The sequence below is a fragment of the Cebus imitator genome, unplaced genomic scaffold (genome assembly GCF_001604975.1).
Source record: "Cebus imitator isolate Cc_AM_T3 unplaced genomic scaffold, Cebus_imitator-1.0 Scaffold141, whole genome shotgun sequence".
NCBI lineage: Eukaryota > Metazoa > Chordata > Mammalia > Primates > Cebidae > Cebus > Cebus imitator.
This window is the reverse complement of record NW_016107456.1, coordinates 2,816,607-2,831,028: the sequence shown is the minus strand read 5'-3', so window position 1 is coordinate 2,831,028 and position 14,422 is coordinate 2,816,607. Positions and strand designations below refer to the sequence as shown.

The 14,422-nt window shown below is 36.4% G+C and overlaps 2 protein-coding genes across 2 annotated transcripts in view; one reads left to right on the top strand and one right to left on the bottom strand.

The window, feature by feature from the left end:
- ASB5 (ankyrin repeat and SOCS box containing 5) overlaps window positions 1-1,861 on the bottom strand; it is a 114,221-nt gene extending 112,360 nt beyond the window's left edge. The window contains exon 1 of the mRNA XM_017542211.2: window positions 1,751-1,861. The gene's annotated coding sequence lies outside the window, so the exon portion shown is untranslated. The remainder of the gene's footprint in view (window positions 1-1,750) is intronic.
- A 151-nt stretch (window positions 1,862-2,012) lies between these two features.
- On the top strand, window positions 2,013-11,918 carry SPCS3 (signal peptidase complex subunit 3). Its single transcript, XM_017542214.2, has 5 exons — window positions 2,013-2,298; window positions 4,275-4,348; window positions 6,235-6,311; window positions 9,987-10,102; window positions 11,025-11,918. Exons 1-5 carry the CDS (start codon window positions 2,156-2,158, stop codon window positions 11,155-11,157), a joined length of 543 nt encoding a protein of 180 aa, XP_017397703.1. The 5' UTR covers window positions 2,013-2,155; the 3' UTR covers window positions 11,158-11,918.
- Window positions 11,919-14,422: the final 2,504 nt, after the last annotated feature.

Genomic DNA, 14,422 nt, shown 5'->3' with positions numbered 1-14,422 from the left:
AATTATTTCAAAAATATCATGATCTGTGATTTCAAGATATCTCAATTCAGTAAGAATTTTCTTGACCATCTACTATGTGCAAGGTTCAGTGTCCTAGGCACTGAAAGAGATAGAAAAATGAACAAGAATTGATCCCCACTCTCTATGGTGGACAATATAATTCATAGTCACTTTCTGAAAACCATTTGAGTCCTTAATGTGTTAGATCTATAACATGCTCCATTGCAGGAACTTCCTTGGGGGGCTTGGTGCTTTCTTGACTGTTTGGATATTCCCAGTAACAACATATTTAATTAGAATGCTTTCATTGGCTGGGCATGGTGGCTCACGCCTATAATCCCAGCACTTTGGGAGGCCGAGACGGCTGGATCACCTGAGGTCAGGAGTTCAAGGCCAGCCTGGCCAACATGGTGAAACTCCTTCTCTATTAAAAGTACAAAAAATTAGCTGGGCATGGTGGTGGGTGCCTGTAATCACAGCTACTTTGGAGGCTGAGGCAGGAGAACTGTTTGAACCAGGGAAGTGGAGATTGCAGTGAGCAGAGATCACGCCATTGCACTCCAGCCTGGGCAACAAGAAACTCCATCTCACTCAAAAAAAAAAAAAAAAAAAAAAAAAATGCTTTTATTATATCTTTAAGTTTATCCCCCTTTTAAACAGCATTATCTGTCCATGTGCACACAGCTTTATTTAAAGATTTCTTCATAAAGTGATTTATTGTTCTATCTCTTCTTAGCTTGGTGTTATTGAAGAACAGTTATTTGCAAATAAGATCAAAACTTTACATATATTCTAGGTTTCTTTCTATCCTTCAGAAATAAAGTTAGGCATCTCTTCCCCAACTAATCGCTAACTACTGAAGTGCTAACAAAGCATATCAATTGCTCCCCCCATTAGAACTATTCCTGGCACACGGTAGGCACTTAGTAACAATCCTACCTGTTTGGCTGTACAAAAAATTAATAGAATGGTAATAAATAATGCAAAGAAACAAAAGCTCAACAAGAGACAACATAAGCCATTATCAAGGTCAGATCTTCACAATTTTCTGGTTTGTTCCTAATCACATTCTAGGACAGTTGTTCCTGTTTTGGTTTATGGACTGAAATTTTTTGAAAAATTAATTTCAGCGGACCCTCTGAATCCATTTTTATAAGAATCCTAAACTGTGAAAGGAACAAAGGTTTTGGCAGATAGTATGATCAGAGTCAGGGATTGGCTCGGTTTGAATCCTTTAGAGTATTGAAAATGTGATAAAATAATTGCATTATTTATTAATGACCTAACGAAATTCTTATACATTGTGCTGTAGAGCAATTCCACAGCCATTATCTCCTTTCACCTTAAGAACTCATGAAGGTTATCCTTTTAGTTATCAGAAATCACCACGTTAAAATGCAAATACTTAGGACTACCAGTAGCCTCAACCACTATCTTCTAAAACATTTTTAGAAAGCAAAGCATTAATAGGATTTGGACTGACGTTGGAGGTGGAAATTCTGATGCCCGTGACAGCTTTAGGGACCTGGGAGGCCAGTTCCCCCCTCCACACTCCTCACCAGATCCTCCAAAAAAGCTCAAGTCCTAACTTTGACCAGGTTTGACAAAGAAGGGAGAGGAAACAGCCGTTTTGTAAAGCACTACTTCCAAACGCCACCCGTCAGGACAGATTCCAAACCACCTTAACTTGCTGCTGGTTTTAACTAAAAATAAATGGTACATAAGTAATCAAAAAGTCGCACTCCCAGACCTCTGACCAAAGAACCGAAAAAGGACAGCGAACGACCGGTTCCCAATTCTCTGAACCGAAGGGTCGGAGGAGCAGCTGAGAACAGGAGGAGGCGGGTCTTCCACGACAAACCCCGCCCCTCCCTCGCTCGTCGCTGATTGGTGGCGGCGTTAGGCCACGACGGAGGGGCGGGCCTGTGGCTCGGTCGCTCCCTTTCCTCGCGGTCCCGTCCGCGCCGTGGGTGTGTTTCGGAAGGCGGGCGCGCGCGCGCTCACGTTGGAGGACCGGAAAGGAGGCGGGGCCGCGGCGGCGCGCGCTCCCGGAACGCGCGTACCGCAGACGGCGCGGATCGCAAGGAGCCGGTCCGCCGCCGGAACGGGAACCTGGGTGTGCGTGTGGAGCGGGGGCTCGTGGGAGACTGTCGCGATGAACACGGTGCTGTCGCGGGCGAACTCGCTGTTCGCCTTCTCACTGAGCGTGATGGCGGCGCTCACCTTCGGCTGCTTCATCACCACCGCCTTCAAAGACAGGAGCGTCCCGGTGCGGCTGCACGTCTCGCGGATCATGCTGTGAGTGCTGCCGAGGCCGGCCCGGCGGGGCAGGACTCCCGGACCGGGCCGGGGGGGGGCGGTGAGCGAAGCCGGGCCCCCGCGCCGGGGCCGCGGGCAGGGCGTCTGGATCGCCCTCTTGAGCGGTTGTTCGCCCCGGAGGGCGGTCGTCAGGGGTGCACCTCGCGGGCTTTTCCGGCGTCCCCTCGGAACTCGCACCCCTCCGCCGTCAGTTCCCGGGCTTGCTCTTAAATGTTCATTTTGAGCGTTCCTCAGGTCGGTGCCTCCGTTTGCTTCCTGTTCCTCACTTCCCTCCACCCACGCCTGGCCAATGAGGGAGCAACACAACAGCAGAGTCGGCGCCGCAGCCCGCTCGGGCTGGCGCCTCCCGCGCGTCCGAGGCCGCTGGGGGTCCGCACGCGAGGCCCGCCGGGCGCCGCCGCCGCGCTCTGGGTCGGGCTTCCGTGGGGATTCCCGGCGGCTCTGCCGCGCCGGAGGCCACTGGAGGGTGTTGTCTTTGTGTCATTCATCACCCGAGTTTGCCCTGTTTGACATTCCCTTTACAGTTGTTGCCTTTGCACCATCGGAAGGCAGTAAACACTTAGCAGCTGCTTTGAAGTTGGCCAGAGATGTTCGGCACTGAGAATTAAGCATCTCAGCCTTCTGATACAGCGGGGTTTTTGTTTGGTTGGATTTCTTTCTTTCTTTTTTTTTTTTTTTTTTTTTAAAAAAAAAAAAAAAAAAAAAAAAAAAAGAAAAAAAAAAAAAAAAAAAAAAAAAAAAAAAATGCAATTCGAAATGACAGTGTCATTTTGCTATTGCTTATTTGGTCCTTGATTTTATTCTCTGGCACTTTTGTCTCGATACACCGTATTTCCCCCCAGCAATCCCCCCTACCCCGTTCTCATACCCTTCTGCTCTATTCCATCTTCCAACAAGTTCTTTGACCTTAGTTTATGTCTTTGTCAGAATCACCAGGAAGCCAGTCATCAAATAGCGAGCCTTATCCCCGTACCCCACCTTTTTTTTTCTTTTTTAAAATTACTGATGTTTATTAGACGTTGTTCGAATAGACCTGACGTGGAAACCAGCACTGCCACTGTCAGCCCTGTGTGGGTTAGGAGAGCTTGGTGCATATTAAACACTGAACAGATGTTAGCTGTTGCTGTCTTGAGCAAGTTTCTTACCATTCTGTGCTTTAATTTCCTTTTAAGATGGAAGTAATACCTAATTGGTAGGTTGTGAGAATTACTTGAAATAATTTTGAAAAATATTGTCAGTGGGTCTGACCCGTAGTAAACAGTAAATAGCAGCTGGTTACAGTAGTCTCCCCTAAATGGGGGTAAGTATACCATCCAAGACCCCCAATGGAAAACCTCGGATAGTACCGAACCCTATATATACTGGGTTTTTTCCTGTACCTTACATACATACTTACATATAAAACTTACAAATTACACACAATAAGAAATTAACAATAACAGAACTGTAACAATATACTATAATAAAAGTTATGTCAATATGGTCTTTCTGTCAAAATGTCTTATTTTGCTGGACTCACCTATTTTCACACAGGGTTGACCACGGATAATTGAAACCGGAAGGTGAAACCTCGGATAAGGGGGTGATTTCTATATCATCCATTAATATTCCATCTGTCAGTATTCCATACCACCTTGTAGTCATGTGTAGCTTTCTTATACCCATTCTGCAAAATTGTTGTACATCAAGTATTTACAATTCTTTTTAGCAGTTTTCATCTCCCTCTGAGTTTTGTTTGGGATTCTCTTAAAGTATATGAAATTAGCTGATGATCTACTTTCATATTGGATTAGAATGTTTATCCTGTTTTCACACTTACAGGTTTCTCTGGTTTTTACTTGTTTGTGGGGTTACTGTTTCACCTGTGCACACGCCTATATTCTTTTTCTTTAAGTAATTAGTGAATTTTGTATGTTCTATTGGAAGGATGGTAAAACTTTTATTTTTACTTCTAGAAAAAATGTAGAAGATTTCACTGGACCAAGAGAAAGAAGCGATCTGGGATTTATCACATTTGATATAACTGCTGATATCCTTTAAGAAAATATTTTATTACTTTTTCTATAGTTTTATAACGAGATATGTGTTATTTAATGATCTGGGGGACACTATCATTGAATCAGCCGAACCTCAGAAATTCCTGTGCCTTTTTCATTAGTAAAATGATGTTAATACTTCCCCGTCACACTTTGAGAAGACTTTATAGATTTCATGAGTAGTTGTGTGAACATACTTTAAATGCTTAACGGATACATTAAATTGATTGAAAGCTATGTAAGAAAGTTTGAATCTGTTTTTTTTTAGAAAGAAAAAATAAAATTAGATCATTTGAAAAAGAAGGAAAAATGTTACCAATGCTCGGCCTGCCTGTAAATATTTAATGTACAATTTCAAATAATATATTCATATTTTATTATAGCAGAGAGAAACATGTTTAAAAAACATCTGTTATGATTCAAAAGATTGTATCAAAATTATTGGTAAACTGGTTGCTTTTTGCCATCATAACTCTTTCTATAAAAACTCATAGAAGTCAGAAAATATTAACAATTAAGAGTTTCTTTTAGTGGGGATATTTAAATATTTCCTCTTGACTTAGAGTTTCCATCTTTTGACAACTCTGATCATTTTGGCGGGCTAGTGTTTTTTAGGGCCTTAGGTTAATATTGTGGCAATGTTCTCTGCCATTTCTAGCCTAATCTCACCTGCCTTTTTAATACCCCGTGATTTAAATGGTTGTGAAGATTGAACAGTCTGAACTTGCGTGAAAGTAAAACTGATCGTATACTTGGAGAATTTATCTAATTTGCCTTTCTATGACCATGAAATTTACTTTCAGTTTAAGGTTTAATATATTACTGGATTTAGAAATAGACTAAAAATTAGTTCCGTAGGTACTTTTTAGGAAATCAGAAGTCTTATGTTAAATTTCATATGTGTACTTTTAAGTCTTTGTGTCACTTAAAAAAATTTACTCAAGGGAATTTGGGCCTACTGTGAGAGTAGTAATTTTGTGTACCCAGAGAATTATAATGAAATTTCCTGGTTTCTATGGTATTTATATATTACCAATCTCATTATTTGTAGTTTCTTCAGATTTTCTTAATGCTGCTGCTACTACTACTTAAAATTGTACTTGTTCTTGTAAACAGCAGTCCTAGACTTAACAGTTCTAAAGGAGTGATTCTTAGTGATTACACATAATTAACAATGGAATGTAACAAATGTGTTGCTACCAGTATGGAAACTCATGCAGTACTCTACTTATTGCTTGGTATCGGCGCCAGTCTTATTAATTCTGGTGAGTTCTTGTCCTCTTTGGGAAACTGAATTGATGGTGTCATTTGCATCTTTGAGAGATATTTTAATGTCTACTTGCATGTGACCAAAAATAACATGTACAATTTACTTGGTTAATTATTGAGCCTTGTTTATGTTTGTATATTGTTAAATTTAAATAGTGGTGATTGTGTATACTTTAGAGCTCCAGTGGAATTGTATTTGTTTGAAATATTAAGTCCTTTTTTTTTTTTTAATTTAGTTGATGTTACAGAAAACCAGATTTTAGATTCATTCTTTTATCAAAGTATCTCAGCTAGTAACTCACTAAGGATTCTAGTAACCCTCCAAGGATTACTTGGAGGGTTACTAGCTGAGATACTTTGACTGATAAGAGAGTATGGGAAGATGCAGAAAATCCCATGCTGGCATTTTTTGGTTTTGGAATAAGCTGGATTTCACAATATATTTATCTTCTGCAAGTTTTTGTTAAATTAGTGGCACATTATGTTTCTGGGCCACCTTTTTTTCTACTTTAGTATTACTGCTGTTACTGATAAATAACCTAAGAATAATTAAGATCTATTTGAAAGTGATATGCTACTCATAAATTTATATTTTCCTTAATTTACTTACATCTAGAGAATATATTTGATTGGAATGTTAAGCAGTTGTTTCTTTATTTATCAGCAGAATATTCAACAAAAAATAATGTAAGTATATCTGATTAGAAGTATTCTAATAGTTATTTAAAGCCTTATTCTTTATAAAAGAATATACATTTTATATATTTAAAATACCTGACCTAAGTTACCTAGCAGAAAATCACAAGCCTGTGGAGAGGTAGCTCCGTTCTGAAAACTTTATCTCTTTTGGGAATCTCTTTATTTATTTATTTTGCCATTTGTTCTATAGCTCTCAAGCACTGGGGTCTCCAGAATGGAGTCCATGCAAAGTAATATATGTATGTAAGGTAAACAGTGAAGAGTTTCTATTAATAATTTAAAGTAAAAAAGAAGAGAAGCTTTACTAATACTTGTTCTATGAACTGACATTAATAGTCATATTGAGCCCTTACGTCAGATACATGGTCACATTCTACAACATGCAGATATTCTGGAGGAAGAGGAGGAATTCTGTAGGTCAAGAAGTTAACCCTGCTACCTGGCATTTATTTATTTGCTTTCAGCATGTTGCAAAACATTGCAGTATATTCAATATATAAGTGGATTATATTATCTGATTTTAGCTAATCCTCTCAAAATGGAAAAGTGGCTTAAAAAGATTTCTGCAAAGAAATCATAGATTGAAGATAATGCTAATAATTCATACTTACATAAACAATAGGAAAGTGGTGGAACTCACAGTTGTATTCCTCTTCTGAGGTGCTTGTGTCACACTAAAGGATAAAAAAACCACAAAGACAGCCTGAGTAGATAGGACAAGTTGGCTCAAATACTGTCAGCACTATAAGTGCATGTGAATTACCTACAAAATTTGTAAAAACACATATTTTGAGGACTTGTGATCAGAAACTATTGCAGACCACTTTCAGTGGTAAGATCGGAAAGATATTGCTGAACTATATCAACTAGGAAATGGAGCTGGTAGTATTGCTACTCAGCGGTTTATTCTTAAAGCTAAAATACTCTGTCTTCACAGCCACAATTAGAGAGCTGCATGGTGACTTACTTGAATCAACAAAATTTGAGACCTGTGATTATAATTCTCATCATGAAGATACATAATCAAAACCTCTAAAGATTGTTAATAATTTTTGAACTTGAGATTATTTTAAAATCCATCTTAGTATCAGATACTTTCCTTTTTAAAAAAACATGGTGTGAGCTGTTTTGGTAGTCTTAGCCATATACTTACAATTAATTAATATACCTACCTATTGAGAAGAGTTTGCCTTTGTTTTGGGGTTACATGGGATTTATTAAACTAGTTCAAGTATCTGAGTACTTGAACTAGTTTTTGTTTGTTTGTTTTGTTTTGTTTTGTTTTGTTTTGTTTTGAGAGAGAGAGAGTTTCACTGTTGTTGCCCAGGCTGGAGTACAGTGGGGTGATCTTGGCTGATTGCAACCTCTGCCTCCTGGATTTAAGCAATTCTCCTGCCTTAACTTCCCAAGTAGCTGGGATTATAGATACCCGCCACCATGCCCAGCTAATTTTTGGTATTTTTCACAGAGACAGAAACCGGTTTCACCATGTTGGCCAGGCTGGTCTCGAACTCCTCACCTCAGGTGATCCACCTGCCTTGGCCTCCCAAAGTGCTGGGATTACAGGTGTGAGCCACTGTGCCCGGCTTGAACTAGTTTTTTAAATCAAAATTATAATTCATAATTTTTAATTAGATGCTATTAAACTGTTATATCAAAACCTATTAAAACTATTAGTTTATGATTGAAAGCTACTAGTCTAGTTGAGAGCTTTTGTTGCAGATAGGGTGTGGGTAGAGATATTTATATAGAATATTGTGCAAATATTTTTTTTTTTTTTTTTTTTTTTTTTTTTTTTGAGACGGAGTTTCGTTCTTGTTACCCAGGCTGGAGTGCAATGACGTGATCTCGGCTCACCGCAACCTCCGCCTCCTGGGTTCAGGCAATTCTCCTGCCTCAGCCTCCTGAGTAGCTGGGACTACAGGCACACGCCACCATGCCCAGCTAATTTTTTGTATTTTTTAGTAGAGACAGGGTTTCACCATGTTGACCAGGATGGTCTCGATCTCTTGACCTCGTGATCCACCCGCCTCGGCCTCCCAAAGTGCTGAGATTACAGGCATGAGCCACTGCGCCCGGCCTATTGTGCAAATATTAATAGAAATCTTCTGAGGTTCAAATTTAGTGTTGATATCAAGGTATAAAGTGTTAGACTTAAAAATGTGAGAGTGAAATCTATAGAATTAAAATATACAGTTTTTTACCTGAGTTTCCCTTATATTTGTCAATTAGTGTAGTCTAGAGCTAATTGGCCTACCTCCTTTATTTGAGCTATATCCTTTGAAAAGAATGGCACAATCAGTTTTATCTGTTTCATGGTTTGATTAGCTAACTGGAATTTTCAGCACTTCAATTCATTATACATTTATTTTAAGCATGCATTTTATGCCCGGGTTTTTTTTAGGCACTAGGGATATTGACATGAATAAGTTTTGATCCCAGTCTTTCAGAATCAATAAAATATTAAACAGAGAAGCTATTCTTGAAGAGCAACATCTATAAATACACATATTCTACAAGTTTTAACAAACTATTGAAATAAATGTCACCTTTATGATGGGTATACTTACACTCTACTTATAATTCTATACTTATTAAGCTATTCTTACAATTTAACTATACTTATAATTTATCCTAGCATAACTAGAAAGTTAAACTAATTTGAGATTTGGCAGATTATTTTGTGATAAAAATTATTTTACTTCAGCATATTTTTGATTCTGTTTTCTTCAGTTTTCATCTTTCTGTTTAATATTAGAAACAAACTTTAAAGTGTAGATTTGAACCCTTTTAGAAATAACTGCTCTACCTTTCGTTTTAGTGAATGTTGTCATCATACACTGAGTAATTGGCCTTGCGAGCTAATAGATGCTAATTTAATAAGAACAAATTCCTTGGGATTTAGTAGTGGCCACAAATATGTTTTCTTTACATTTCATGCTTTTAATTTTCTAAATGGTACTTGTTTGTAATATGTTGAAAGAGTGGCTTAAAATAATTGACCTCTAGAATTTTGCCTGACGAAACTGATACATGTATTTTTTTTTTTTTTTTTTTTTTTTTTTTTTTTTTTTTACTTTTAGGGAATTAAGCTCTTTAGAAGGCTTCATTTCTTTGGGGATTTCTTCTTTTCTTCAATACTATGTAAAGAAATCTTGGAGAAGATTTCTTAGAAATTTTCATGACATAATTAATCAACAGTAACCTGTATTAGCGGCGTGATGGAACAGGGATTGGTTCTCTCTGTTTTCCTGGCACCATTTAGGATCCATGCTGAGCTGGAGAGTCTTAGAAATTTTACAAGGAAAAGTGATTGAGAAGAATACTTCCCTTCCAGGGATTTAATTCATCTGTTCCTCCAAAGGCCTCACTTTTTTGGAGATCTTATAGATCAAAAACGTGTATTAAGTTATGAAGGCCCTAAGTCATACAGTTGAGTTAGCAAAAGGAATGAATTCCTTCAGGGGATTATCATTCTTCTCTCCTAGAAAAATTTGCCCCCTTTTTGTATCTATTTGCTATCATTTGTATGCATTAAGATTTCAGCAAGCACCTCAAAGTTGAATTCATTAACATGTCAAACTATTTGCTTACTAATACTTTTAATTTGAAGTGATATGATATTTCTGATGAGTTATCTAATTAATTTTCATTTTAATATAGGCTCTGAACCAAGTTGTCCTGTGGGACAAGATTGTTTTGAGAGGTGATAATCCGAAGCTGCTGCTGAAAGATATGAAAACAAAATATTTTTTCTTTGACGATGGAAATGGTCTCAAGTGAGCAATTCTTGGTCTTTTTTCTCTCTCTTTTTTTTTTTTTTTTACATTTAATAAGAGGTGAAAAGGAGAGAAAGATGTATTTTTATTTTAAAGAAAAATACTTGAGAGTAAAAGGAAAAAAATTGGGAGAAAAGTATTTATGCATATCTAAATTGGAAGATTGGGTGGAAATGCAAAGTGGGATCTGAGATAAGTAAGCAACACTCTTGCAGTGTGTGAAATGTCATAGTCTAACTATTAAAGCTTCTATCCTAAGTGTGTACAAGGACTATGGGATTATTCAGATGTGGTAGGGCTGTGGTTGTCAAATTGAAGGGCTCCTTTCTGAGAGTGAGCCAGGAAACCTCGGAAGCAGCATGTTGGATCTAGGAGTTGATACCAGTTAACAGAACTAGTGTTGGTTCTCCGAACGTGACTTCTCTAAAGCTCAATTTAGAGTGATTGATCTCTCAGATTATTTTTACCTCTTAGACTCTATTGGTAAACATTGGAAATAACTTTAGAAGAAAGCTGTTTTGACCAAGCCAAACCTCTGCATTTGCATTGAAAATTTCAGAACATGAGAGTTGTAATTTGTTAAGGTTTGTCCGTCTAGATAATAACAGAAATTCCTAGCTCGTCTCTTTTTACATTTACTGTTTTAATCATATAAGCTTTTTGGTTGATAGTTCTATTAACTGCAGCTGTGAGTTTAGACGGGTAATCATGGGATATCAGTAAATGTAATACCGTGTCTTCTAGCATTGTCCTTGGATTTTAGGCGATATGAGAAAATAGTTCTTACAGATTAGCATATTAGGATTTCTATAGGAATATATGGTTATAAATAAAAGTATTTGACATCTCAGTGTTTGACTTAAAATTTTTTTTGGAACTACTAGAATTTCTGATGACTTGTGTTTATTATGTCTTTTTGTAGGGGAAACAGGAATGTCACTTTGACCCTGTCTTGGAATGTTGTACCAAATGCTGGAATTCTACCTCTTGTGACAGGATCAGGACACGTATCTGTCCCATTTCCAGATACATATGAAATAACGAAGAGTTATTAAATTATTCTGAATTTGAAACAACATATTTTTATACTCAATGAATTGTATCTCATTTATCTCTTCCCTTGCATCTTCATTTGTTGTTACTTTTTTTGTTGTTGTTGTTTTGTTTTTTTTCGGTATAAGACCTAACATCAAAAGGCCTGTTTGAAGGGAAAGGTTAATGGGCTACTTAATTTTACAAACAAAACAGAAACCAAGCCTGTCACAGTGAAGTATTATCTTACAAGAATAAGAACTACATAAAAAGGATTGTAAAAAATACATATTTGAAGTATTCCCTGTATTTCTGTTACTCTTTATGGAATACAAAGTGAGCATGAAGGGCAGTTAAAACTTTCAGGTGCCTGTAGAGTCATAATAACTCTGTATTTTATGCCTTGCATTCACGCAAGTTCACATTGGATGTGATTTAAAAGTAGATATCCTCTTTTATCTTTTTAAGGGTATGTTTGAATACTGGAAAATTAATATGGTTATTTGTTAGAAGTCTGATTTATAAAAAAGCCAAAAGTAATGGAATTTTATTCCGTTTGTCTTAGGCAGGCCCATAATATTTGTTTTTCTTACGTGTGACTAGCAATTTTCTCCACTTAAAGACTAAATACCTCTTTATATGCTGTAAATCATTCTAATTCATTTAAAAATCTTTTAGGTCAACCAAATGTGTGTCTTCAGTGCTTTCTCTAAAAATATTCCTTTATAGCTTTGTACATTTTTTAAGCATTGCCATTGAAAGTTGAAAATGTTTGCATGGTTTATCCTCTGAGTTACGTTTCTTCTAGTGAGCATGCCTACTGCCACTAAGTGGATTATTTACGACTTTTTGTAGGTCCATATTTTAATTATTGGGATAATAATTGTGGTATGCTTTCCATTTACAAACCACTCATATACTTTAGTGTATGTCATCCTTAATAATCTAACAAGGTAAGTAGTATAAGTGTTAGCTCTTTGCAGATGAAGAAACTGAAACCCAGAAGTTTATTGAATTGTCACATGGTGAGCAAGGAGTGGAGTTAAAACTTGAACTCAGATCTTCTAATTCTCTGAGCTCATCCTTTCTTTTATACCTCAGATTGCAGACTAATCAAATATCACTTATAACCTTCTGATATTTTTTGTGACCCTGGAAACCTTATCACTCCTATAAAAGGTTTCTCGTTTTATATGGAAATGACTAATTTTCAGGCTGCCAGCTTATATCGAGGTAATATTTTATTCTCTGTATAAATTCATTTCACTTATTTAAAAGCATAAGGATATCTACATATATGTAAAAATAATCAATACATAATACGTAATACATGATTGAATACGTGATCATACTTAACATGATTTTTTTTTCTGCTGTGGAGAAATAAACATCCTCAAATTAGCAACTGCAAATCAGTTACCCTTAGAAAAGCAAGACCAAACACTGTAGCACTGTTAGCAGTAACCAAAAAGGGCTAATATTTTCTAAGAATAGTTTAATAACATTTGTTATATTTACCTTATGTGAAATACATCACTAATTACATTAATTTTAGCATCTATTGTATGGAGTTGTATAGTTCATGTAAAAGCATGTGGGTATGGGTTTTTCAAACCAGCACAAAGGTCAAAGGTGTCATGAATGCTAAATTGTGCTTGGCTCCCAGCTTTTTCATTAAACTTTCCTGGGTCTTGGTTTCTTTATCTGTAAAATGATAGAGTTGGACTAGTTAACTTCAATGGTGGTCCTTTTACACTATACAAGGCTATAAAATTTGTCTGTTCAGCAAAGAGATTGAACAGAAAAGCATGTTAGTAATGTGAAGACAGGAAAATGACTGAAAGACTAACACGTAACTCATATTGATCTACTTTACTTCTGTTAGATTTTACACTCAGCAAATTTAACCTCATTTACTTTGTACAAAAACTAGACGTGGAAACTTAAAATGTGCAGGTGTCAAAGCTTAAAAATAGGGTGTGTCTTCTTTAAAGAAGGTATGCGCTATAAGCCTGCATTCTTAACCAGACCTGGTACCAGTTTAACAGTTCATTATACTTCTGTGATGAGTGGATCTGTTAGTCTGGTAGAGATTAATGTTGAAATTTACTTATTTACTTGAATTAACAGTTTTTTGACAAGCCCACTTTTTTTTTTTTTTTTTTTTTTTTTTTTTTTTTTTTTTTTTTTTTTTTTTTTTTTTTTTTTTTTTTTTTTTTTTTGGGAGTTTGGTGAGGAAGACAAGTAAAAATGTCCACTAGCACAATGTGGATAAAGTCTTTTGTTTGCTTGACTAAGGGAAACTACTCAGAACAAGAATGTTTCAACATGGGAATAAGGACCCTCAGTCTCAGGAACTCATTTTTGGGTGCAGTTTCTACATTTAAAAAATTGACTTGTGTTCAGTTTGATAACCATTTCATTTGCTTTAGTCTCAGTGTTTTAAAGAAATCTCATAACGTTCTACAAAGACACAAAGCTTCAGGTTTATACAAAACTAAGTATGATTAGAAATATATGAGCCCAGAAATGATTCTGAGAAAAGAGAATAAGACACTTATTTAAAAGTAATTATGTTTAGAAATGAATTAATGTAAAAATGTGCTCACATATCTCTTTCTCTAACAGTTTAACCTGGACAACCATCTGTATCAGTGTTTTTTAACCCCCTAATTGATTATATTTAGCTTCTTTATTCTGAAAGGAAAATAACAAAATATTTCAGAATCCTAAGTGTGTAATAGGAAAGTGGGTTATTTTGAATTTCCTTTCCTGGAATTATTTTACAGTTCTTTGGTGGGTCTGGTAAGCCAATTAATAGCTGGGCTTTAAGATGATCATCTCTAATAGCTAATGGCTGGGCTTTATCTCTATGATGATCATCTTAAAGCCCAGCTATTGATAATGAACATTTTTCACTATTTTTTTCTCTCTGAAGCTTAGAGATCTAAAGCTTTGGATTTTTTGGGTATATGTCAATGGGGATATTATTTTATAATACTTTGTGTTGACATGAAGTGGGTTCATGGGGGAAAAAAACCATAAGCTGTGAACATGGGTAGTAAACAAACATAATCATTTCAAAGCTTTCCTTGCTTTTAGCAGAGAGAAGCCTGTATACCTTACATGTGACTGCCAGTAGTTTAAAGAGATCCGTTTCAAAAAGTTGTTGCATGTTTTTGATGCAATCTGGGAAATTGTTTACTTCACAATATAGTCATAAAAAATTCATGAAAATACTGAATATGTGTTTGACGATTTTTCTTTTTCTTTTTTTTTTTTTTTTTT